The sequence below is a fragment of the Perca fluviatilis genome, chromosome 6 (genome assembly GCF_010015445.1).
Source record: "Perca fluviatilis chromosome 6, GENO_Pfluv_1.0, whole genome shotgun sequence".
Lineage (NCBI taxonomy): Eukaryota > Metazoa > Chordata > Actinopteri > Perciformes > Percidae > Perca > Perca fluviatilis.
In genome coordinates, this window is record NC_053117.1 from 35,902,016 (window position 1) to 35,929,977 (window position 27,962).

The following is a 27,962-nucleotide window of genomic DNA, read 5'->3' on the forward strand; positions in this document are numbered from 1 at the left end:
CCGTAAAACAAACCGGGAACTATATTCTCAGACAGGCTTGCTGGCGGACATATCACTCCCAAGAACTATATTCTTCCGCCTGAGAATATAGTTCCCGGTTTGTTTACGGTTAGAAGATGGCTGTGTCTCATGTTACGTTGTTTTTTGTACACGCTGTGACTCTACAAATCACAACATGTAAATAGGAACATGTTGGCATTATTTTGTCACTTATTCGGAGCAGTAGGATTACTGGAACCATTCACCTGCAGGATCGGTGATGGGCTGATGCCGCTGGAGCCGTCAGACAGCGTTACAGCACTCACGGAGATGAGAAGGGTATGTATCGACTTGTCTTACTCTGGGGATTACGGTGAATAAGCTAAATTCCCAATAAGTCGGCGTGTTCCTTTAATATTTACATGGTTTATATATAATATAATTGATTTATTATTCCTTAAGTTTCCCTATTGCTTTTGCTTAATTTCTAGATCATTGTTAAAAAATAATGGCAAACAGCGTGGGAGAGAGCACACCCTTGTTCTACACTAAATGGGATTGGAAACCAACCTGCTCTATTGTCAGATGTCTATCTGTGAAGATGTTTTCTGTTTTGTGACATTGACATATAGTACAAAATCTGCTGTTAGGTGAAATTCAACAAGATTTAGATTAAAAAAATTGGAGACTGAGACTAGCTTGTTTCAATGCTCCAGAGTTTTAATTCAAAGTGCATCAAAGATTAGTTTGTGCTAAAAGCGTTCTTTTCACAACATATTCATTCTTCTCCTATTAAAGGCCAAAGAGGGAATTAAAGATGTGATTACACATGAGACTGATGAGGCAGAGAAATCCACACTGTCACACGGCCAGAAGATGTTTGTGTGTGTGGTAGGCACAATTTAGCTCAGGAGATTCTTATAGGTTTCTGGCACAGACAGATGGAAGTTTGTGGGAACACTGGAAATCATCCCAGCAGTGGTGCTCTGTGAACAAAAGAAACACAGGAGTCATCAAGAGCTTTAATATCTCAACAGAAGGAATATCAGTTGAAGACCGTTTTCTAAAAAATATTTACGTTGCGAAACGGAGCAATTTGTGGTGTTTATCACCCATTCATTATCCATCACTTCAGAGTTTAACTCCAACATTGTTATTTATGACTTTTGTCATTTAACTCCATTACAGACTTCCTGGTAATTAATTTGTTGTGCTTTACCTCCATAATTCATCCGGAGGCAACCCTGGTTGCCACCTGCATTGTTGGGTTCCCCTGCACACCAGAATGTAAAGAAGAAAGGTCTGCCATCACTCCAGAACCAAATATTGTTCTGTAGAAAAGATGTAGAAGTTAAAATGTGACATCCTATCCCTAATCAGATCCCTTTTGTATGATATATTACCTTCTGGCAGTCAGTGCCTCCAATCCAGGTCATTGGATTACCATGACTCTGTTGTGTGATCAACTTCTGAATGAACTCATACTCCTCAATACTGTGCACCGATGCAAGGTTTCCTTTCAAGGACAGGCATTTTTTCTACAGGGGAGATAGACAGACAGATGTGAAACTGCATTTTTATGTGGTCTCCTCCACCAGCAGGAGGATGGAGGTTTGGCTCAAATATTGAGCTGGTTGCAGTAAATATTTGTTGATGAGGTGATGGTAGTTTTGCAGGGTTTAATGTCACTGTTGTACTGAGGTCTCTGCTACAGTGGCAGCTTTAATTAGGAGGTTTTGTCTTTGGTTGCATTTGTTTGATTTTCACCAACACTGTGTACGTCTGTAGCACCACAAGCATTTGAAAATTTCAATTGAACTGCAAAATATCTCAACATCTACTACATTTTTGGCACTAAATGTGATTCCGACTAGTTGACGGATATGAGTTTTTCATTGGTCGATGCAGATCCCAATATTTAGAGAGCAGGACGGCCTATGGCCGATACATAATGCCGATATCATGATGTTGTTTTTTTTGTATCTGACAATATACAACAAATGAATAAGAATAAGAATAACAAATGAGACAACACTGCTGAATTCAAATTAACATTTATTTAACACAGTTATTGTCTACATTATCTGTTTAGAGGGTGTTTAGTCCTATAGGCTATAACTTTCAGCAGTTTTGAAAACGTTTTCTAAACATTTCATTGTTGTGTCCCCTAAAAGTCTTCACAGTTACACCTGGTTACTATCCCACAACCAAGGGCGTAAATCCCAGGGGGGTCGAGGGGGGTCCCCCCATCTAAGGGTTGTCCCCCAGTAGAAATATCATTAAAGCGCCCATATTATGCTCATTTTCAGGTTCATAACTGTATTTTAAGGTTGTACCAGAATAGGTTTACATGGTTTAATTTTCAAAAAACACCATGGGCCCTATTTTAACGATCTGAAACGCAAGTATGAAACGCAAAACGCAAGTAGCTTTGTGGGCGGATCTTGGGCGCTGTTGCTATTTTACCGGCGGGATAAATGACTCTTGCGCCCGACGCAAATCTAAAATGGGTTGGTCTGAAGTAGCTAGGTGTGGTTTGGGCGTACGCGTGCAATAAACCAATCAGAGCGTCATCTCACATTCCCTTTAAGAGCAGGGCGCTTTGTTCCATGGCGGATTGCTATTATGACGGCGATTTGCCTGGCGCACGCCAGCGGGAGCTGCCGATGCGAGATGCGAAAAAGTAATAAATGCCCGTCTTGGCCGAGTGGCGATGTTGCTGCGGCCTCTCGGGCGAACTCCTCAAGTCTGGAGAGGATTGCTGCAGCCATGGAGTGGGGCCTCCAAACGCACCACCTGCTCCTGTTGTGCCCCTTCCTCTTCCCCCACTCCATCTCCGCCCCACTCCGCGCCATCAGGACCGCGATCGCGGCATTACTCCCGGACCAGATCCCGCCGTAGTTCAACATCACGTCTCCTTAAGTCCTCTAATATTTCCTCATTTATATCATCAACACATCCATGATTCATGGAAATGTTGTGTAAAACACAACAAGCCACAAAGAATGCTGCGACTTTTTGAGGACTGTACTGTAAGTGCCTCCTGACCGATCCAAACACCTGAAGCGCATTTTCAGTAATATTTTCCTTTGTAATTATGTATGGTTTGCAAAAGGAACGGCTGAACTCCAGCTTCAGATGAGAGAAGTGTATGCGCGCGCGTTATTACCGCGCTAAAAGCAAGCATGCCCTTAAAAATAGCATCTGAATAACGCGCTACTGACTTTAGACCAGGTTTTTCCTGGTCAGTGGCGGAATTGTTTTCTGAAACTGCAGAATAGCACAAAGTAACATTTGCGCCTGAACACGCTCCTCTTTTCGCTGAACCGCCCCCAGGAGCGCAAATACATTCCCTAATTTACCGACGTGCGTCTGTGGAGGGAAAAGTCCGCTGTGCGTCGGGTGCAAAATAGGAATGATACATGCGTCGGTGTACAAAGGCAATTGCGCCGAGTGCAAGATAGGGCCCCATATTTTTGTTGTACTGCACAGCTCTCTCTCACTGCTGCAGATCCTCTTTTCACCTGGTCTCTGCTTTAGCTAAAGAGTGAGATCCTCTTTTATTCTTCTTCTTCTGTAATATCTTTGATTGCACTCGCACATGCGCAGTAGCTCAGATGTAGATCATGTCAGCTAGCTAACTCTAGAGACAGTAAAAGAGAGCCTGTTTCTCCAACTTTGGTCAGTTACAAGGCAGGATTATCTGGGAGACTTCTAAATGAGGGCGCACATGTAAGTAGTCCTTTTGTAGATTACGGTGAACTTGTGTGTGTTGTAGCAGTGCTTTGCTATTGAGAACGAGGTAGCATGCAGCGTTAGCATTAGCATTAGCATGCTAAAAATAACACCCCAAATCCCAGAAAAAGTGTTTTTTTCATAATATGGGCACTTTAAAACAATGCTGTGTATTGTAAACAACATAATGGTGTATACTTAAAATGTATGTGTAAGTAGTAAAACAATACAAACCCCCAAAATTCTTTTTAAGTTAAGAAACATTTTGAGTTCCCCCTCCCTTGCCTCAAAGTGGTTTGGTCCCCTGCATGCTGTACGTTAGGATCTGCACTAGACTAGTGTAATATAATGTAACGTTACTTAGCTTGTTTAATAGCTTGTTGGATAGAAATGCACCCACTACAACTAACGTTAACACGGCGATAAGCAGGGACGTCACTAGGACTGAAAGACAGGGCCGGCTTAGCCCCCAGGCCATGCAAAACTTTCCCTTACAAAATCTTACTTACAAACATTATTCTAATGTTAGCTTTTAGATACTTCAAAGCTGCATGGGGGGGAACGTACTTAGGCCAGACTGTGCTCCTGCTGAGTCTTTATATACAGAGATATTTTTGTTGCAATGAAGTTGCGAGAGACAGTGACATTTTTTGTATACTTCTTTAAAAATAAAAACCAGGGTGATTGGTTGAATTTGTGTGAATTGTTGCGATCGCAACATCACATCGCAAATTCCTGAAAGGAACTGATATCTATGTATATGTATGTATGTATATTCATGTATAGCCTAGCCTACAAAATCTACATACCTATTTAATTTATTACAGCAAATTAATGCAGAAAGTTAAGTTGGTCAGGATATAGCATATATAATAAATATTATTTATTAATTAATTTAGTTTAGTTAGTTAGTTAGTTAATTTAGTTTTAGCCTTAGTGCCTAGGCCTACCAACAAATGCCTGTTGTTAGAAAAAAACAAAACACCCCACACTTTCTTAGCCCTGTAGACTAGTGGTTCTTAAACCTTTAGACATCAAGGACCCCTAAACTGAAATGCTGATTTGACCCCACTTTGAAAACCATTGCTGCAGACCACTAACATTACTTACCTCAATCAAGCCACTTCCCTCAGATTTAGCTGCCCTGCCAAACTCCTGCATCTCTCTCTCTCTCTCTCTCTCTCTCTCTCTCTCTCTCTCTCTCTCTCTCTCTCTCAATCTGCTCAATACATTGAAGGATATAAATGGTACAATAGCATTAACAGTGACACTATGAGATTTAGTTTTCAGTGACAACATTCTATGGGGACTGTTAATATTATAGAGATAGCATGCTATATTAATGGCAAAGAATAGAGTTCGGATAGCTAACTAGGTTAGTTATTTCTTGTATTTCACTCATTCACTCTAGCTAGAATATTGTTTACCATAGTCAACTAAAACACCCCTTTATCTTTATCTCAAGTAAACATAGCTAAAGTTAAGCAAGTAAAAGTCATTAACAACAACTTACAATTTCACTCTGTATCACTCACTGTGTGTGCAGTAGCAAGTTCAGACCAAAGAAAGACACCAATGAGGCGAGACCATAGACTGTATATTAACAGTCTATGGGCGAGACAGGACGGTGTATCATCTTCATGGCCATCGACTCTGTACTTCTTGTCTAACTTCGACTTACGTTTTTTTTTGTAGCTGGATATATTATTTGTTGTTTCTTAATATGAATTTGGATAATGTTAGCGATAGTGAGATGCTTGCTACAGTTGCATTTCGAGTGATAAATCGGCGAAAACGTTTTATTTCTTGGATTTACTGCTTTGCTTTAATGCCACCAGGCGCTCTCTCTCTTCAGTCACTCTCTACCTCGCTCGTCAACATATCGTTACGTGCATGCGGGCTCGTTGAGCTTCCGTCTCTGCCTTTTCCACCAGCTGACAGTTCGTGAAATATAAATAAAACAGACTGCCGTGCTGTGGTGTGTTAACCTTTCCTGATTGCTTCTTTTCCCGACCGTAGTCAGGAAACCAGGGGAGACTCGTTACCTCCAGGGCCGACGTTACAAGGTAAATAACGTCGGGGTTAAAATCCCGTTACTGGTGAGCGAAAGAATGAGCTTGGCTTTTAGTCTGGAGTTTTATTTTGAACTCATACACTGTGTACAAAACTCAGCTAACTTATTTAACCAACTCTGCTCCGGTCGCATTTCTCGTCTGCCTTCTTCCTCTCTCTATTTACTCTGCCCCCCCCCCTTTTTTCACACATGCACGGAGCTCTCTTAAAGGAGCCGCAGCACCATTTTACAACACTACCCCCACTCTGGATGGATATTACAACTTAATTCCACTCCAGTAAAATAACAACTTTCTGTAACAGGTATACAGCCCTCGTTTGCAATAAGTCCACCTCAGAGGGTCAGTATAGGCCTAATCAGTATTTCACAGTCCATTACTACGGGGCAATAGTCACTGGTGGCGTTTCTCAATGGACAGAGGCAATCCTTCTTGCGGCGTAAGCATGTTGTGGTAGGGCATGCATATTACACAAGTCACAAGGTAACCTAAATAATATAGGCGACCGAAGCATCTAAATAATAAAAAAAAATAACTGGATGGACCCAATAACTCCAAGGTTTTTTTTTTAGCATGAACACATGTAAAAAAACAACTGTTAGCTACAAACAATATAAACATTTCACCCTCTTAAAACTTTTTTTTAAACTGAAAAGTTATCCTGACTTTTGAATTGCCCATGAGTCCAATGAACTTAGTGAGACACCCACTCTCCAAACCTGGCTGGGGGTCTTTGTTGACGACTTGGCCTTTGAGAACGACGAACCTGTTGAGGTGGTTCCATTCCGCCACCCCCACTATCCTGAGGGTCCTCAGCGGAATGACGGGTGGGGGACAGTGGGGTTACCGCAGCCTGTGTGTCCCCTGCTTGGTTCAGGATGCTACAAGAAGTCTCCTCCACGTCGGCTCTGGAGAACAGTCCGACGAGGTCTGGGTCTGCAGTATCTGTGTCCAAGGCTGGGGGTGACACCTCCACAGGTGTCCAGCCTTGAGCAAGCTCCTTTGCCCAAGAGTTGTCCAGTGAGTCACGGCTGCGATAAGGTTTCAACTGGTCATGATGAACCACTTTCGCTTTGGTCTTTGGCCCTTTTTGAATGCGATAGACTAGGTCATCCAGCTGCCCTAGGATGAAGAATGGCCCCTCATATGATGGGAGGAACTTCCTGACTTTATTTTTTACTTTCCTTGTACCCTTGATGAGATACCACACAGTATCTCCGACTTGATATTGCGTGCGGCAACAGTTCTTGTCATACTGTCTCTTTGCACGTTCCGCAGACTCGCCGAAGCCCTCCCTGGCGATCTGATGTGCCAGCTCCAACCGTTCACGCAGGTGCTGGACATACTCGGGGGCCGTAGGGACAGTGTCAGAGTCAGGGGGCAGGCCGGTTACCAGGTCCACCGGTTCGCTGACTTCCCTGCCGAACATCATGTAGTTGGGGCTGAGACCAGTAGCACTGTGCCTTGTTGCTCTGTAGGCCATGACTGCATAAGGAATCATGAGGTCCCAGTCCCAGTGACAGCGCTCAGCTGTTGTGGCGAGGATCTTCTGCAAGGTGGAATTGAACCGTTCCACCTGGCCATCAGACTGTGGTCGGAACGGTGTAGTACGTGTCTTTTCAACGCCAAACAGTGTGCACATTTTCTGGAATACTTGGGATTCGAAATTCCGACCTTGGTCGCTGTGCAATGTCTGCGGTGCTCCATAACGGCACACCCACCTCGGAGGCAAGTACTCCAGCTACACTCTTCGGCCTTATCATTTGGCAGGGGAAACGCCTCTACCCATTTTGTGAAGTAATCCTGTATCACAAGCACATAGCTGTTGTGACGCTCTGTCTCATTCAGTGGCCCCATAATATCCAAAGCGAACGCTCCCATGGGGGCTCCTACCCTGATGGTTCCCATAGGGGCCTGCGTGTGTCTTGCGGGGTCTGGCTTTGGACGCAGAGCTGGTGCAGGTCCGACACCAGAGAGTGACATCCTCCCTCATCCGTGTACCAGTAGAATCGAAGTTTAAAGCCGTGTACGGCACGCTCAACACCAAAATGTCCACCAATTGGTCCATCATGCATCTGCCTCATGACATCAGGTTGGAAGACACGTGGTAGCACAATTTGTGGATAAAACTGGGTGTCATCCAGACAATAGAACCGCCTGACAAGGATTACATTTTGGATGTAGAGCCGCCTCCACTTGCTCCAATATGTCTTTGTGGCTGGACTGCATGGTGAGACTGCAACCCATGTGGGCCGCTTCCACCAGCCTCCATCCAAGCCCTGATAGGTGCAATGTCAGAATCAGCTTCCTGTGCCTGCTGCAGCTCCCCGGGGACCAACCACAGAAAAATGCAGCCTCACTGGTCTTAGCCACATTAATCTTCTCTTGGGGTTTGAAATTTACCCCCACTGGACTCTCCATTGTCGGGCTAACGGACCCTTTTACCCCACTGGACTCTCCATTGTCGGGGCTAACGAGCCCCTACTACCCCACTGGACTCTGACTCGCCTGGCTGATGACAGAGTCCAACTCTACACTGCACCGCTTTGGTGGCAGACAGTCTTTGGATAAAGGGGGCCCTGGCAGCTTATATGGGCAGGATTGCGCGACACGGCTGCCTTGAGAGGCTGTCGGCGTTGTTGTGCAAGCGGCCTGGACGATGGATGATCTCAAAGTCGTATTCACCCAGTCTCTCCAACCATCTGGCAAGCTGACCTTCAGGCTCCTTCATCTTTGTCAGCCAACGGAGACTGCTATGGTCCGTACGCGACCGTAAAAGGGACGCGTCCAGGAGGTACTGTCGAAAATGTGATGTGAACTCCACTACGGCAACAGTTCGCGCTTTGTGGTACAGTAGTTCTGTTCAGTTTTGGACAATTTGCGGCTCCCGTACGCCAGCACACGTTCCCTGCCCTGCTGAGCTTGGGACAGGACAGCACCAATGCCAACGTCACTTGCATCAGTGTCCAGTATCATGTGTCCCTGGTCTAAAGGATAGCCCAGAACTGGCGCGGTGGTTAGCAGATGCTTGAGTCTGTCAAATGCCTCTTGACACTCCGTCGTCCACTGGAACCGAGCATATTTCTTGGTCAGGGCGTGGAGGGGCTCAGCTACCGTGGCAAAATCCTTCACGAATCGTCGGTAGTATGATGCCAGGCCGATGAATTGACGGACCTCCTGGACTGATGTGGGTGTAGGCCACTCCTGAACCTTCTGTACTTTGGTGGGGTCTGTGACCACCCCCTGTTCTGAAACTATGTGACCCAGATAGGCCACTTCACGGCGGAAGAGGCAGCATTTTGCCGGCTTCAACTTCAGGTTGGCTTGCTGCAACCTTTCAAAAACTTGGTCAAGACGCTGAAGCATCTCCGACACATCCCGACCCAGTACAATTATGTCGTCCAAGTACACAAGGCACGTCTCCCACTGCAGGCCAGCCAACACACGGTCCATCAGCCGTTGGAATGTAGCTGGAGCGTTACATAATCCAAACGGCATGACATTCCATTCAAACAGTCCGTTCCTGGTGCAGAATGCAGCTGCTCGGCGGGCTCGGGGGGTCAGCTCAACTTGCCAGTATCCAGAGGCAAGGTCCAGCGTACTGAACCATTTGGCAGTGGAGAGGGTGTCCAGTGTGTCCTGGATACGGGGCAGCGGATAAGCATCCTTTATTGTGCAGTCGTTAAGTGCTCTGTAGTCCACACACAGAACGGGATAAGTTCCATCCTTTTTACGCACCATCACGATGGGTGAAGCCCAGCTGCTGTTGCTACAACGGGCCCACCCAGCTTCCAGGCTCTGCTCCACTTGTTGGTCAGCATCCTGCTGCTTTTCCTCGCCATTTGACGTGGTGGCTGCTTGACAGCAGCTCCTGGCCGTCATGATGTCATGCTGCACCAGGCTTGTGCGGCCAAGATCGCTAGGTCCAGTTGAGAATACACCGCCGTAGGGTGCACAGCAGCTGGGCTAGCTGGAGCCGCCCTCTCTCGGTCGAGCTCTGCTGCACTCTGGTTGTAGAGCTCGTGCAGGTGCTGGGGAACAGTAGGGTGCTCTGACTGCCTGGCCTTGGCTGTGATGTTGGCCGGCTGAAGGGCTTCTGCAGGTTGAAGAAAACCCGCAATAACTCCCCGTTTTATGGTTACAGCTGTATTCCCAGGATTGAAGATGCGGAGAGGCACGCTCTTAAAAGGTTGAGCGACTAGCACTTTGTGTTTCTCTACAAAGCCTTTGGTGGGGCTCAGCATCACTTCCCCTGTGGTGTGTTCTTTAATATGGGTGTTACCTCTTATAACATACTCCAATCCAGCCTCGACCACCACAGTCCGGGCGACTCTCACCGCGTGCGTCCTTGGTCTGCTCATGGCGTGGAAATATGGCACCTCTTCCCCAAACAGTACGATGCGGCTATTTCCAAAATCAAGGCGTGCTTGGGCCTGAACGAGGAATGGATGGCCGAGGAGGGCCTCTTCACCAGCAATGTCAGCCACCAGGAAAAGCACGCTCACCTGTCGGTTGTTGATCTGGACGGGAATGTACGCCTCCCCAATGACAGGAACATCACCAGGCCCAACCCCCAGCAGCGTCTTTACAGTCGATGGCTGAAGTGATGGTCGAGCATTTGAGTGGATGGCGTTATAATGGTGCAGGGGCAAAACACTCCTCCGCGCCCCACTATCCAGAACAGCACAGATCTCCAGTTCCTGAATTGTCAGATGAATGCTCATTTCCTGACTATGCGCTTTAACGTGGAGAACAGTGGGATCTGGGCTCTCATGGGAGGCTGCTGGAGGCTGACCTCTGGTGGTCCTCCTTGGTGAAGGGCAATTCCTCTTCATGTGACCGATGCCTGAGCAGTTGTGACAGCGAATTTCTTCCCATTTAATGTCCTTATAGTTTTTACGCGGGGCTGGTGTGCGTTGAAATCCACAGTGTGCGTTGTTGTTAGTCACAACAGCACCTGTCCCCCCATGTTCAGCTCCTTCCCTGACCATAGCAGTGCGAGGTTTCTCGTCTGGCATGCGAATGCGCTGTCTCAGTTCAATAGCCACTGCAGCAGCATGCTCTGAAGAGGGGCCATAAGCAGTTTCGACTTCCTCCACCAGGCGGCTGTAGTCCCACTGATGTGACCGTGGATTCCTGTGGACGATTGCCCCTGCTGCACCAACCAGGCAAAACTTTAATTGGACAGCCCTAGTCTTTTCAGTCCAGTTATTTGCCTTGGCACAGCTCTCAAATCGGTGTAGGAACTCCTTCCACGGTGTGGTGCCATCATACTGGCCAGGACGCAGAGTGGGGACTCTTTCTCTGTAATCGTAGTCATCCTCACTCTCAGATGAAGGCTGACGTGTAGGATGGGGCCGACAAACACGTGATTTACGCTGTTCACACTTGGGGAGAGGGGGCTCAATCTGTATTCCTGGATTATCATTTTGCTGCAATGTATCACCAGGGTCAATGTCTTTGAGTGCATTACAGCCAGGTGTGTGCCACTGTGAGCCTGAAAGGTTTGGGGGATGACAGGAGACAGGAGTGCTATGAATGAACCTCCCTGGGTGAGCAGAGCCAAAGGGGTTTGTACTGGGCATTGCAACAGTGGCTGCTAATGGCACTGCCGGCTGCCTACAAACTTCATCCGTATGCACGTGTGAGCATGGGTCTCTGCAGCGCACGTCTGTCCCACAGTCTCTTAACACATCATTTTTGAATGGATTAGTGTCTGATAACTTCAATGGCTGAATGGGGAAATAGCTTATTTCACTTGCATTCTGTGTTAATGTATCAGTCTCTTCCTTAAGAAAGAATGGGTTATTTTGTCTTCTATTTTTGGTCGAATATTCGGTTTTTATTTCCACTTCATCCACGGCAGTCAGTGACATGGAAGGGTTGGAGTGGCTGGTCATTTCCCTGAACATGTGTTTACTTTCAGCCGCAAGACGCTGACTGGAGGCTGCCATCTTGGCTATCTTCTCATCAGTGTAAGAGAAGCAGGCACGGTTATGCTAACTCCTCCGGTTTATCTCACCGGTTATTTTCAGTGTATGCTCACCACTGCTGCTCTTGTTGTACTTTTATCCGTCCCTTCGTGGTCGCCAGTGTTAACCTTTCCTGATTGCTTCTTTTCCCGACCGTAGTCAGGAAACCAGGGGAGACTCGTTACCTCCAGGGCCGACGTTACAAGGTAAATAACGTCGGGGTTAAAATCCCGTTACTGGTGAGCGAAAGAATGAGCTTGGCTTTTAGTCTGGAGTTTTATTTTGAACTCATACACTGTGTACAAAACTCAGCTAACTTATTTAACCAACTCTGCTCCGGTCGCATTTCTCGTCTGCCTTCTTCCTCTCTCTATTTACTCTGCCCCCCCCCCTTTTTTCACACATGCACGGAGCTCTCTTAAAGGAGCCGCAGCACCATTTTACAACAGGTGTTTTGTAAAAGTATTTTAAGTACGAGCCGAGAGACATGTATCACACATTGACATATATATTAATGGACCAATAGACCCCGTTGCTCTGGACGGAGACCAGTGAAGGCTATTAGAAGCACTTTTCCGGTGATCTCTTCCTTTACTGCGCAGCCTCCAACTGACAGAGACAACGTAAATGTGACGTGAGCAACGTGTCTGAAAGTTGTACGTCTTCTTGTAGCTGTGCCAAGAGAAATCTCAATCATTCCCAATCTTACAGAGCAGAGTGTGTGTAGGTATATGTAAGGAGATAACATAAGCACAGGCTAATTATTGCTAACTAACATGCTAGTTAACATTCGTAATTAAACCTAAACAGCTAATGTAAGTCGAAACTGCCTGCGAGCTTCTCCTGTACTATACGGTAATTCCTCTACTGTGCGACAGTAAGTCACTTAGTTATGACACAATCGTTAGCGTATTTTTACAAAAACTACCGTCTACTGCGAACCATAACGGCGTTGCACAGGTAATGGAGCCTTTTATACGTTGGTGTTTCTTTAGAATTAAACAATGGACAAATAGAGTCTTTAAACGCTTCAGATGTAAAGTTATTCGCAGTCAAGTGACGTAAAAAAAAAATGGCGGTCAGTGGAATGCTAACAAGAGGTGATACCTTTGTAGCACTAAAATGGCGCCATCGGAGGTTCGCGTTCAGAAGCGAAGCTTACCCCCTTGGTATCACAATACTTTCCACTTTATTCTTCTTCTTCTCTGTACACCCTTTTTTACACCTGTATCCTCACGGTGCTCTCTAGCGCCACTAATGTTCACTAACAGTATTAACAGGACACAACAAGTGCACAACGACACAAACAGATGATTGGTGAAGGAAGATTGATTCAAAGTAGTGAGTGATACAAAGTGCACTGTAAAAAAAAATATACATAAAAATAAAATATATATATATATATATATATATATATATATATATATATATATATATATATATATATTTTTATTATTTGGGGGCTTAGGAACATTTTGGGGTAGCTTCAGCCCCCCTAAAATAGGCCTAACGACGTCCCTGGCTATAGGCCTAACGACGGCCCTGGCTATGAGCCTAATGTTATGTGTGTGAACTGATATTAGGGTTAATATTGAAGATCTACAGTTGGGTTTTTCTCAATATGAAGTTAAGTGGTTGATCAGTTAAATATATATCCTCTGTCCCAGACAAAACCTAATATTTATGTGGAGGACGCAAGATCATTTTATAATTATAATATGACTGCGTGGTGAACCTATGAAACTAACTCATATTTAGACATGTGACGTTAAAGATTTGTGTTGTTGCCCAGATAAAATGACAATGAAAAGAAAAACAGACATAAGATCCTTTTTCAGTAGGCCTACACCAAAAAACCAAGTAAGTACAATAAGTCCTCATATCAAGACAATTTGGTAACATCTTTATAAGAATGGGTGCTTATGGGAATACTAACGTCACTATGTCACAGGCAAAGGAGACAAAGAACTGAGGAACAGGGAGACCAGGGACAGTCAGGTGTGGAGTCTCAGGTAAGTGTGTTGAGTTTAGTTCATATTTTTGGAGGTGTGTGCTGTCAGGGTGAGCAGATGAGCTTTACCAGTGGCTCACTAATTTCCATTATGATCAGCTAATTTAACAAGTGTACACAAGTATTGTATTTCTTTTAAATGGGGACACTTTTTCAAAATAAGTCATTATGTTTTAAGGTATTTTTGTGGCTTGATGGAGCTGCTCCCCCTGTGACCCGACACCGGATAAGCGGACGAAGTTGGATGGATGGATGGGATTGTTTACAAACAACTTAAAAATAAATGCATGGTTTTAAAGGAGAATGTTTTGGTCAATTTAGTCAGCTTTTTCATTGAATCAGAGAAACACTGAAAAGAAGGATAATGGTACAGTCTCCATGCTACACTAATGATAGTATTAAGGCTTTCCTCTGTGTACACATGTCCTCTACCAGTATAATTGTGGCTGTATTATTTGTGTCCCCTTCAAAAATTGTTTTCCTGCACTTATACAGTACAATGCAATTCAATGTGGAAGTAATCCAAGTATTTAGAATACGTTACTCAGATTGAGTAATGTAACAGAATACGTTACAAATTACATTTTTGGGCATGTATTCTATAACGGAATACGTTTTGAAAGTATCGTTCCCAACACTGACAGTGAACTTGTTCAGACATTCAGAGATGATGAATCCCGGTGACTCTTGTGACTTTTCTGAAGCGCCACCACAAGGTTCAAGTTTGTGTCTATGAATAAAATTGAACAAACTATTGGATGGATTGTGATGATAAGTGATTCATCATTTATGTTCCCCTCAGGACTAACTGTAATAACTTTGGTGATCTCTGACTTTTCATCTAGCGCCATATTCAGGTCAACATTTTAATGTGTCCAATAGGCTACTTTGGTTTATGACCAAATATCTGCAGAACTAAAGACATTCCTGTTCTGTGTGTTTGGTGCTAATTAGCAAAAGTTAGCAACCTGTAAGCTTTAAACAAAGAGTGAACAAGCATTACACAGTGTTTGTGTCAACAGGTTAGCACTGTCAATGTTAGCATCCTAATGTTAGCATTTTGCTCAAAGCTGCCATGTCTAATTAAAGCTCCTAGCATGACAGTAGACTCATAGTCTTGTTTGTCCTTTAGTTGGTAAGATATCTCAAATAATACTACTACTAATAATACTCTATTTTAAAGGAAATTGGGTGGAAAGGTTATTCAATACCAGCAGAATATACTTTCTGATTACCTCAGCGTCAGACCAATCCCGTGCTCTAGCAACGTAGAGGAAACAGCGACCATTGTACTTAATCCAAAAAGCAGGACAACGAGGGCCCGCTTCGTAGCTGGAAGCGTCATCTGCATTGCTGGAAGAGTTGCTGGAAGCGACATCTGCGTCTATGAAGACAGAGAATCATAAAACAGCTGATTTCACTGAGTTATTAATAATATGTTCATCAGCACTTAATCTACACTATGCCTGCACTGTTCGTTATGAAGGTAAATGGTGTAAAACTGAGAGTTTATAGATTTGTAGAATATGATTTGAGTACTTGTAGAACAAAACTCTGAATTTGTATTTTGAAATTTTCTTTTTTAAATGAAAATCTTTTTATTTAGTTTTCAGTATAACAATGTACAAAGCTGGAAGCTGGAATAAGTTCCAAAAAGGTCCCCATACTTTCCAAAACCTTGCATTTGAATGCTGAAGTGAGAACTTTAGGCAGGACATAATATCTGTCAGCCATTGTGTATGAGTGGGCGGGGCAGGTTCCCTCCACCTCAGCAGAATTGCTCGCCGGGCCAGAAGAAAGGCAAAAGTTATAGAGCGTTGTTTATCTACAGTTAATCTAACCTACTCTTCAGTGACCCCAAAAAGATCTAGAGGATTTGGTTCCAATAGGATGTTAAACACCTGAGATAATGTTTGGAAGACCTCCATCCAGAACTTGCTAAGGCTGGGACATGACCAATACATATAAATAAGAGAGACTTCAGAAATTACATTTAACGCAGAGTGGGCTAACGTCAGGGTACATAGTAGATAGTTCAGCTGTTGAGATATGAGCCCTATGAACCACTTTGAATTGGATATGGCAGTGACGAGCACATAGAGAGGTGGAATTAACCAGTTTAAGAACGGAACTCCATGTATCTTCTGACAAAGAGAAGCCCAGGGGTCTCATTTATAAACGTGGCTTACGCACAAAACGGGGCTGAAAATGGGCGTACGCTGCTTCCCACACAAAGGTTGTGTTTTATAAAAACAAACTTGACGGGAGAATGTGCGTTGCTCCACGCAAACTCTGACCCATGCGTACGCACACTTTGGAGACAAAATAGGAATTGGCGATACAGATGAGGTGAGGTGGTGAACTGAAGTCAGTCTGCAGAAATTACATGTGGGAATAACGATTACTCTTAATATGTTTAAGTATTGATGCATCACGCACATTTCTTCACACCCAGTGGCGCAAAAAGTGGGTATGCGCTATATGCGGCGCATAGGGGCACAGCATCATGGGGGGCGCCAAAGCGATGGTAAAAAATAACAATAAAATAAAAATGTAATTTTCTATATGTACCTGCTGTTGTACGTTTCTAAATCATTTCTGCATTCCCTCAATGTTATTATATAACATTTTAGAGGACTAACAGGCTAGAGTAGGCGCCAGCTGTCTCATTAGATTCCATCACAGAATGTTGACATAGAAGAGGGAGGCGGGGGCGGGGAGCGGGTGGGCGCCGTGAGCGCCGAGCAAGCAGGTACAAGCTACGGGTACGAGTAGTGAGTTGTCCTCTATGGAAAAAGATGGTTAAATCAAAAGTAAAAATTGAAAAAGAAAGAGGGAAAAGGAGATGACGTGTCAAGGGATGCGACAGCAGTTAAATAAGTGGATGGTGAAAGGCAACAGGTAGGATTTAAAGTGTGACGTCTGTGCTTGGAGGCTTGCAAATATTCATGTTAACAGACTAGCTAGCGTTTGCTAACACTGGGAATGTAGCAGCCAAATGGGGCTTTACGGCTAGCTTAGAATATGCAAAACCGAGGCTGCTGAGCTGAAACTGGTAAATATAAGGTAGCATGTACAATAAATGACAAGAACCTGGAAAACATAACTAATGCAATAACTCTGGTTTACCAATGAATCATGCATAGATTTGCTACCAAACTTGGAGGCTTGCAAATATTCATGTTAACAGACTGGCTAGTGTTTGCTAACTTAATACAAACCAATGTTGCTAGTGTCAGGTCGTGATGGCATCACAAAAATAAATCTATTAGAACGTGTTACCATCACCATATTGTGAAGATTTACGTGTTGGGATCACATTTTTTAAACTAATAGGAAGCATCTTACGTGATCACGGCACAAATCTTTCTGCCAGTCGGGCTGCAGCAGAGAAGCTGGATACAGCTTTGATATTATTGGTATTTTTAGCCCAATAACCACTGTTTTAATCAACATTTATTCACCAGATCTTATCACGGTTTATATGTATTTCTTTTAATGTTATTATTTCGGTCTATTTTGGCCAGGGAAGCTGGATTGCTTTGTTGTTTATTGATATTTTTAAAACTATAACGCTACATCTATCAACATTTATTTAGCTGTTATCATGGTATGCATTTCTTTATTTTAATAATATTATTTCTGTCTTATAACCGGTGAAATATTACAGTAAATAAGACAGAACAGTAGGCTACGATATGAGTCGAGCTGGGCGCATTCAAAGCCGATGTCCCACAATGCAATGCGGGCATTCATTCACAGAATCAGACAGCGATCAGCGGGTCTTTAACGCCAGTATCGCTTCAATGTACGTAAGGGAGAGCAAGGCGGTTGTTATAGCGAATACAACAACGACAGGGTGATCAGGACCCCGACGCCAATCTTCTTTCAGCGGATTGATTGATAGCTCTCCTCCAGAGTGAACAGAACTGCGTCCATGGCAATGGTAAATAACAGACCGCATTCTACATTAGAATATAAGCAAGCCATGTAATAAATAGTGGTTTTGTCACCAGCAACAACTCGTTTCTCAGTTTTGTTCCAGTAAGTTATGCACCATAATAACGTTTAAAAAAATCAGTCCGGAAGTGACGTAGTAATTACCGCTCTGCGTCTGTGAAAGATTGCTGCACGTAAAAAAATAAAACAAATTGCTGCACATTGTACGTGAGAATTTATACAATAAAAATACCAATAATGAAAAAAATAGTGTTTTATGCTAAGCACTTTGATATGCCTTGTCGCAGAAAAATACTATGCCTATATAAACAACCTACAGTTGAGTGTTTAGAACTACAGCCTAATGGCTTGTTTGACTAATGTGTATTTCTTTTGACTTGTAGGCTACTGTTGTTGTCATGCCTCTTGAAAATGTGTTCTACTTTGTTTCAGCAGTTCAGTGTGGTTTGAACATAGCATGTGAACATAGCCCATGACAGTTGTGAAAAACTAAAAATAAACTATATACAAAGAGAGGCATTTTTCATTTTATTTATTTCATATTATGTTATTTAAAAATGCAATTTTCAAATTTTGCGGTTGATGAATGTCAACAGCAAAGACTAAAGGGAAAAAAACATGAGGATATTTATGTGTGAGACTTAGTTTGATTTAACATCACACTGCATTATTAGTTGTTTTAAATAACAAAAAAAAAGCATATTAAGTTTTATATTCAGAAGATGATCCTCATATCAATCACTATGGTTACAGTACAGCTTGTAGCTATAACCTTTGTAGCCTTTACTGAGACTACCTTTTCAAAATTAAGAAGGGACCAGTTTAGGAAGCTTTTCAGGAATTTCAGGAAATTAAAAGGATAAGCAGATTTTTGCTGAGGTTTTTGTTCACAGAGATGTATATAGCTTTGTTTTGGTATGTATACAGTACACATGTGTTTTGGCATTTTTGGCACACTTCTACCTCAGCCTATACAGACACAAGTACTTTTGCACATTCTGCTAAAATAGAGACTTGTGGTGCCATGCCAAAATTCTCATTCAACCATTTCACAAACTGAGGAAAGGGTCATGACATGGGTCACAGGGTATCAGAGTAGGTCATAAATGATGAACCAATCAATCGGCTCTGCTCCTATAGGCACCTTGGTGTGTATATAGACAACACCTTTGGCTGGAAGGCCCATGTTGAAAGTGTGTGTTATCATTTAGAGCAGACACTCACGGTGAATCAGAGGGTTTATGTTATACGAGGCTGCATTACAGAGAATTTTAACATGTCAGCAATATTTTAAAACATCTCATTTAAAGCTTGCTTGTCAGGTGAGCACAGAGAATATGGTCGGATCTATCTTTATTCTCCATGGCAAGTAGCTTTTATCCTCTGGCAGAAGAAATGGGTACCCCAATGTAAACTAAATATTTCTAAACTATAGCCCTAATTTGGACCTACCTCAATTAAAACTTTAAATAATGTTGCTTGAGGCTGCAGGGGAATAGCTTCATGATATGATGCATATATGGTTGTGAGTTGCTCGTGTGACTGTTTGTGAAAGATGAGCAATAGAGTGTGGCTGTGTGATGTGCTTCAGTCTGACTACATATCACTTTTTTCATGTTTTTTTATCATGTCATATGTAGGGGTGTCCCCGACTAAGGATTTACACATTCAAATCAGAATTGTCGAATCTTTCTATAGTCGACTGATAGTCGAATCATCTATGTGTGTGTGTGAATGGGTTGGGAGGGGCACGACACTAGTCAGCAGGAGGGTAAAACAATTTTATGGACACGTATTTTGCATCCACCGCATGCATAACCGTCTCTCTTTTGGGAACTGTGTATCCTGGCTCAAGTGTGCGCATTAATTCTTTAAAACCTTCACCGTCCACAACATTCACTGGCCACAGTAAGCACACATACGTCGGCTTACTGGGAATCCCTGCCGCCAAGATGCTCCTCGTCTGTCACGACTGTGAGATTGATTCGACTGTGAGATTGGTGGTCGCATCAGGCTCCGCATATCGATGCATCGAATCTTCGACTATTCGGGGTCACCCCTAGTCATATGTATGATAAAACAATATGTCAAGTGTTATTTGTGAAGCATTTGAAGTCAAGGCAGATATCCCTCTGGGGACAGTAAAGTATCGCTTGCAAAATGGTCCCTATGATATGTGAAAATTAAAACCTTGTCCTAGGACTATAGCAAACACATCGTTGGAAAGGTCTCAATCTGGAGAGTAACATATGTCAATCTGAAGAGGATACATTACTCCTGCTTTGAAATATTGACATCTGAACCTTGAACCCAGTACATATTTGAAGGCTTGTCATTTAGCAACAGAAGGTGCTACACACATAAGAGCAGCTGTTATAGAAAGCTCTGAACATTAGCTATCATGTAGATATGGTCTCCAAAGTTTACCCACTGTAAGCACTGTCAAATATGGTAATAAGCTTTTTTCACCTATTTAACAATTCGATTTTTAAAATCTGATGACACCAGTGTGTTCTGCATCCTAAAAAAAACAGGGTGTATCCAAAATTCTACACTGCCAACTTCTAATACCAATATATTTAAAAACTACAACTCCCACTACAAACGGGCCCCAGAACCTGTTACAAAGCTTGAGCACTTGTAGTTCTTCCTGGGGTGGGTGGGGAGACTTGTTCAGCTCCTGTGTTTCTGCTGTCGGCCGTGAATGGGCTTCATTCCATTTCAGATTGCTGCCGCCCGCCGGCCGGCCAAGCAAAGACATGAGACAAATACATGAAACTGTATTTTATTATTATTGTTATATTTATTGTTTAAATCCTCAAATACAACGTTAGACAAAAACATCAATATTACGAATATTATGTATTTTTATCTTTCCTATCCGGTCACTTCCAGAGTCTTCAGCTGATTTTTAAAACGTTATTATGATGCATAACTGCATACCATGATAACAGCTAAATAAATGTCGATAGATCTAGCGTTATAGTTTTAAAAATATCAATAAACAACAAAGCAATCCAGCTTCCCTGGCCGAAATAGACCGAAATAATAACATTAAAAGAAATACATATAAACCGTGATAAGATCTGGTGAATAAATGTTGATTAAAACAAAAACAAAACCACTATTTATTACATGGCTTGCTTATATTCTAATGTAGAATGCGGTCTGTTATTTACCGTTGCCATGGACGCAGTTCTGTTCACTCTGGAGGAGAGCTATCAATCAATCCGCTGAAAGAAGATTGGCGTCGGGGTCCTGATCACCCTGTCGTTGTTGTATTCGCTATAACAACCGCCTTGCTCTCCCTTACGTACATTGAAGCGATACTGGCGTTAAAGACCCGCTGATCGCTGTCTGATTCTGTGAATGAATGCCCGCATTGCATTGTGGGACATCGGCTTTGAATGCGCCCAGCTCGACTCATATCGTAGCCTACTGTTCTGTCTTATTTACTGTAATATTTCACCGGTTATAAGACAGAAATAATATTATTAAAATAAAGAAATGCATACCATGATAACAGCTAAATAAATGTTGATAGATGTAGCGTTATAGTTTTAAAAATATCAATAAACAACAAAGCAATCCAGCTTCCCTGGCCAAAATAGACCGAAATAATAACATTAAAAGAAATACATATAAACCGTGATAAGATCTGGTGAATAAATGTTGATTAAAACAGTGGTTATTGGGCTAAAAATACCAATAATATCAAAGCTGTATCCAGCTTCTCTGCTGCAGAAAGATTTGTGCTGTGCTCACATAAGATAAGATAAGATAAGATAAGATAAGCCTTATTGTCTCCCATAGGAGAAATTTGTCTTGGGCACTCGAGAGAACAAGATGGCGACACATCACGCATAACACACAATAAACATACAGTTAACCAACTTACAACATAGTCACACATTTCCTCATGCTTCAATAAACAACGAATAACACACGAACAAACAACCCCCAACAACACAGCCTCCCCTTGAATTACACAAATGTTAGATAATGATTGCACATTTCCCGTTAACTCATGCTGTGGTGAATAACTTCTATATTGCACACTGCCCCATTGCATAATACCATGTCAAATATAACAGCAAATTATGCAACAGTACCCTATCATTGCACATCCTATAACCTCGATGTTCAGTACCAAAGTCTTATATAGTAATAGTCATACATAAATCACTGCAGCCAACAGACGCAGACACACACACAACACAGACATACACACTCTATCTGTTATTATTCATTAATTTGATTGCAAGCGGCACAAATGAAAATTTGTACCTGTTAAGCTTACAGTTTGGTAACCTGTATAAGATGTATGCATAAGATGCACGTAAGATAAAAATGTGACCCCCAACACGTAAATCTTCACAATATCGTGATGGTATCACGTTGTAATAGATTTATTTTCGTGACGCCATCACGACCTGACGGGAGACTGGGTTGGAGAGAGACATCATGGCTTTCAAACGAGCAAAGTGGCAGTCGGTCAAGGCCACACCTCCACCTTCCACCTTGCCCCCCCTCTCTGCTCCTCAGACACAGAAATGGCACATACTAAGGAAAGCTCATTGTGGGACTGGCTCTAGTGTTTGTAATTCTGCACCAAGGCTGAATTTCAGGAAAGAGACTTCAGATACAGTATTAGGGGACCACTAAGGCCTATATAAAAGAGACTTCAGATACAGTATTAGGGGACCACTAAGGTCTATATAAAAGAGACTTCAGATACAGTATTAGGGGACCACTAAGGTCTATATAAAAGAGACTCAGATACAGTTTTAGGGGACCACTAAGGTCTATATAAAAGAGACTTCAAATACAGTATTAGGGACCACTAAGGCCTATATAAAAGAGACTTCAGATACAGTATTAGGGGACCACTAAGGTCTATATAAAAGAGACTTCAGATACAGTATTAGGGGACCACTAAGGTCTATATAAAAGAGACTCAGATACAGTTTTAGGGGACCACTGAGGTCTATATAAAAGAGACTTCAAATACAGTATTAGGGGACCACTAAGGTCTATATAAAAGAGACTTCAGATACAGTAGTAGGGGACCACTAAGGCCTATATAAAAGAGACTTCAGATACAGTATTAGGGGACCACTAAGGTCTATATAAAAGAGACTTCAGATACAGTATTAGGGGACCACTAAGGTCTATATAAAAGAGACTTCAGATACAGTATTAGAGGACCACTAAGGTCTATATAAAAGAGACTTCAGATACAGTATTAGGGGACCACTAAGGTCTATATAAAAGAGACTTCAGATACAGTATTAGGGGACCACTAAGGCCGAGGTCTATATAAAAGCATCCAAAGAGCACCATGTCTTGGGACCTTTAATATTATTAATATGGAAAAACTAATGAAAAATCTATTACATAATGTTTGTTTGACAATATTAGTGGAGAAGAACACAGGCAAGGAGTTGCCAGTTGTCACAATATGGTAATGCTGATATACTTTAAAATAAACCTTTATTATTTAAAGCCCATACATGATGATGTCCGGCACACTTTTTTTTATTCTTTGGGGGGGGCAAAGTTGTTGCTGCATATCCCTCTGTCACTGGGTAGTTGCTCCCCTGTTCACACCATATCGTGAAGATTAAATCCAGCAGTGTTATTTGCGCTTGTACTGATACCGTTACTGATAATTGTTCCATAAACACCTCCAACTCCTCTTAAATTAAAAGTCGTTCTTAATATTTAATCACCTGTACAGAGTCCGCTACGAAGTGCAGGAGGAGGAGATGGCCCAACTCCATGGAATACAGGATAGCATCAAATACCCTACCACTAGACAATGGAAGAACACAGTGTAAATAACTAAATATCTGTATTTAAAACTGTGGATATATAATCAAATGTCAAAGTCTGAATACAGCCATTAAGCTCTCGCGCAATCGTTACACTTAATGTCCTCGTTATCAGTCCGAACTTTATTACTGTTCATAACAAAACCTGCATGAAGAAAAGTGTGTTTGGCTATTAGACTTTCATCTTCAGATTGTATCTTGGTTTAAAAAAGATGGTTTGATGCAATAATGCTCAGTAGAGAGTTATGTAACCCAAAACATTTCCTTAATTGAACCCATATCCTTAAAGAAAAAAAAAAATGTAATCGAGGGGAATGGAAGTGGGGATCCAAGTAGTGCAGGTCTCATCTGTATGTAACTCCATGGTTACCCAGTTGGGTCAGTTGGGCTGACTGTGAAAAAAAGACCAAAATGCAAGGCAATGCAGATTACCAGTGGAAGTTTGGGAGAGGTAAGGTGGTAAGGCCTGAAAAAGGTACAAAAATGTTGGTGGAATAGCCATTTTGATTGAGTTTATTCGGCCGATGACAGACATTGACAGAGGTGACCACTGTGTTAGCGTTTGTTTGATCTGATTTAACAGACTGATAAAGTTCTCTTTGAAAAGATCCTAAAGTTCTCTTTGAAAATATCCTTGTATTTCTTCGTAACCAAACTGTATGAAAAAGTATGAGAGCTTGTTTTTTTCAATTTTCTTTTAGTAATTTTTTTGGTCTTAAGTGCAATTATTTTTTTATGGTCACTTAACATTTGTGTTGAGATGTTTTTTTTGTTCCATTCTTACACTCAACTTTGAATTCATGAAACAGCAAAATTTCAAAGTGGCTTGTTTGGTGCATATTTTTCCATGTAGCTCTTAGTCCTTGGTAGCTCCTACGCTACCAGATAGGTCTGACCCATGAGTTTGCTGTGGGGCAGGGCGAGCACTTCTCCCCTGGTGGCTGAAACGGGTAATTGCATTGTTTATTTGTGGAATAATTACGTCTGGTATGACCAGATATTTTATAAATATCTTAAATAACACAAAACTAAATGGTGGTAGGTAATACATCTGATTTCATATACTGCTTTAGTAAAAAAACATATTACCTGGCTGACGATGGGAGCAGCAGGACATAAAAAACGAAAATTAATGTCTGGACACCTTTCCACCAATGTTGCAATAAAGGTTTCCTAAATGCCATGTATAAACATTTGATGACATCTTACTAATTGATTGCAGGTTTTGTGTAGATTTGGAATTTTATAGCCTACGTTTATTCCACTTTTAAACGGCGAAGTGGAGAGGCCTTGTTCACCTGTTTGGAGCTGGCTGGTGAATGTGACGCGCGTAGTGTAGGCCTTGCTGAATACATTGTGACTCTATTTGTGGATCTCCTGATTGCTGTGAATTACTTTTTTTACTTTTTAGATCTTTTTTCTTAACATTTTATGGTATGATTGCGCTTGGTTTCTGCATTTGGGGAGGCATCTCAACAGACTGTTAACCTGACTCCGCCAGATGGATTGCTTCGCATTTGCTCGACATATCCATCTGGGAACTTTCCGTAGGAGAACTTTTGGGAAGGGGCGAAAATCCTGGTTAGCTGATTGGATAAACCATCTGTCTATCACCACCTATGTTGGTGATAGATGGGCCAAATCAACCAATCAGATAGAGAAGAGCAAAAACATCTTTTCCTCCGAGAAAAGCCTCCAGTGCCATTTTTTGCTCTTCTTTCAATGAAGGAATACTTTCTAATTCGGATAAAACTTGCGTGATAGCTACGCTCATCTCATCCGTGGAAGCTGCCATGTTGTTTAGACTAACAGTTGCTTCTCGTTGAGTCACACCTAAACCCACCTCAAAACCAATGCTGACTGGTCGGTCGTTTGGCGAGTGTCTCCAAATTTTCTCTATCTCAAGATGCCAGATTGATCTGCAAGTAGAAAACTGGAGCTTGCGAGATCAGGACGGTCTCACGAGGCTAACACTGATTGTTCACTGTTACATGTTAGTTGAATTTAAGTATCAGGGGAAATTCCGCCACCGTCTGTCCAAGACGTGTGCGTTCCAAGACAGCTGTGCCACGATTGGATTTCATAAGGGTAAATTGTTAAATTGTTACAATGTAATTTAAAATCTGCTTTAAAAATAAACATAGCCTATATGTTTTGAATATAATGTTCAACTTCGGCAGCTTTACCTATGTGCGAAAATATACAATGACTGATGAAGCCCAGTGACGAGTCCATAGCAACCAGTGTTGAATTTATTTCCCAGTGTCGTTTGCTGAATGGTCTCAATGTTTTATTGTTTTATTTCATGTGAATACTAGTTTACTAGAGGAGTAACTTGGTATTTGAAGTTATGCAGTAATGCAGGAAGTGTGCATTTAGTTTCCTGCTTATTGTGTTTCCACACCAATGTTAGTGAGTAAATCTACTGAAATGGCCCCCACACCATAACAGAGGAGTGTAATGCGTAAGATGAGAAAGCACAAGTTAACTCATGTATGTCATAGCTGTAAAAAAATATAAAAAAGAGCGTCTGTACATCTCTGCCAAGTGCAAACTACCACATAGGGCATCAATAAACTACTGGGGAGGGTCATTCCTTTTTTTCAATTTATTTTGGAGGGTCATAGAAAAATTAATACTGGCGATGGGAGGGTCAAGTCTATTTAGACTAAAGATCCCAAAACTCCTCCGGTGGCCCCTTAAATAAATATGGAACAGTCCCTAAGACAGACGAACTTGCAGCGCTAATTAAAACCCAGAGGGAGTTCCGTGAGATGCAGTATACTGTGTTTTACTGAGACATGGCTGCACTTTTTGACGGTTCGGGCGGACAGGGACGTTATAGAGAGTGGAAAGAAGAAGGGGGGGTTGCACTGTATGTGAGTGAAAAGTGGTGCAATCTCGGACATGTAAATGTGAGGGAACGTTTCTGTAGCCAAGACATTGAACTGCTGGCTGTGGGGTTTCGTCCTTACTATTTACAGAGGGAGCTTACATCCGCCATAATGATCGCTGTTTACATTCCACCATCTGTTGATGCAGAGGCAGCTGCTGACAACATTCACACCACTGTCTCACAACTTCAGATGCAGCAGTCCAATGCCTTCCTGGCTGCAGTAACATAAAGTTATAAGCACTTCTGTCTTATTTGTGTCTCACTAAATCAGTCGTTCACACAGGCACAAATTTAAACAAATTTGATCTGTTACTTTAACAGGTTTAGCTCACAGCCATCCCCTGTCTCCTCTACCACCTCACCAACCCCCTACACCCCCTCACTGCCCTCCCACCCCCTTGCTCTCACCCATCCCCCCTCACCCCACTATGGTCTGCCCACTCCCACTGTGGTCTGTCCTGCATTCAGCTGATGCATGTAAATATTTATTTACAGTGCCCATATTATGAAAAGAAAATCACTTTTTCTGGGATTTGGGGTGTTATTTTGTGTCTCTGGTGCTTCCACACGCCACAAACTTTGAAAAAACTCCATCCATGCTGTTTTGAGTGAGATATGGTTTCTGAATGTGTCCTGCCTTCAGTCTCTGGGTGAGCTGGTCAAAATCTGCACGGCTTTCTACGTCACTAGCCGAAATGAGCTGGCTAACCGCAACCTCATTCTCAATAGCAAAGCACTGCTACAACACACATAAATTAACGATAATCTACAAAAGAACTACTTACATGTGCGCCCTCATTTAGAAGTCTCCCAGCTAATCCTTGCTTGTAAATGACCAAAGTTGGAGAAACAACCTTTCTTTTACTGTCTATGGAGCTAGCTGACATGATCTACATCTGAGCTACTGCGCATGTGCGAGTGCAATCAAAGATAGTACAGAAGAAGAAGAAGAAAAGAGGTCTCACTCTGTAGCTAAAACAGAGACCAGGTGAAAAGAGGATCTGCAGCAGTGAGAGAGAGCTGTGCAGTACAACAAAAATATGGTGTTTTTTGAAAATTAAACCATGTAAACCTATTCTGGTACAACCTTAAAATACAATTATGAACCTGAAAATGAGCATAATATGGGCGCTTTAAAAATATTTAAACATAGCCATAAGTTCAGAAACAGAACTTCAGGTTTTTGTTCTAACTTACCAGGGCTCAACTCAAGTCTACAAGCTCATACATTTTGCATTGTATTTACTCAACTTCTCTTAAACACTGATACTCACCATCAGCTGTAGCCAGAGCCATCATGGCACAAACGAGTAGAGACACAGTCAGCATCTTAGTGGCGGAGATAATGCAGATAAGAGATAATGCTTTCTCAGATTCAGCCTGTGGTCTTCCTGTGTGGAGATACTGAACAAGTGGAAAAACTAGCTTTTATATACACGTCTGTTAGAAAATTAGGATACTCTTCTCTTTTCTGTTAATATTAAACTGTTTGCATGGTAGAAA

General features: G+C 42.4%; 1 protein-coding gene across 1 annotated transcript; it reads right to left on the reverse strand.

Moving 5' to 3' along the window:
- Nucleotides 1–678: 678 nt before the first annotated feature.
- On the reverse strand, nt 679–27,906 carry LOC120560686 (ladderlectin-like). The gene is made up of 5 exons (XM_039803445.1): nt 27,734–27,906; nt 15,005–15,153; nt 1,383–1,517; nt 1,199–1,310; nt 679–965 (listed from the first exon to the last, which is right to left on the reverse strand). Exons 1-5 carry the CDS (start codon nt 27,786–27,788, stop codon nt 898–900), a joined length of 519 nt encoding a protein of 172 aa, XP_039659379.1. The 5' UTR covers nt 27,789–27,906; the 3' UTR covers nt 679–897.
- Nucleotides 27,907–27,962: the final 56 nt, after the last annotated feature.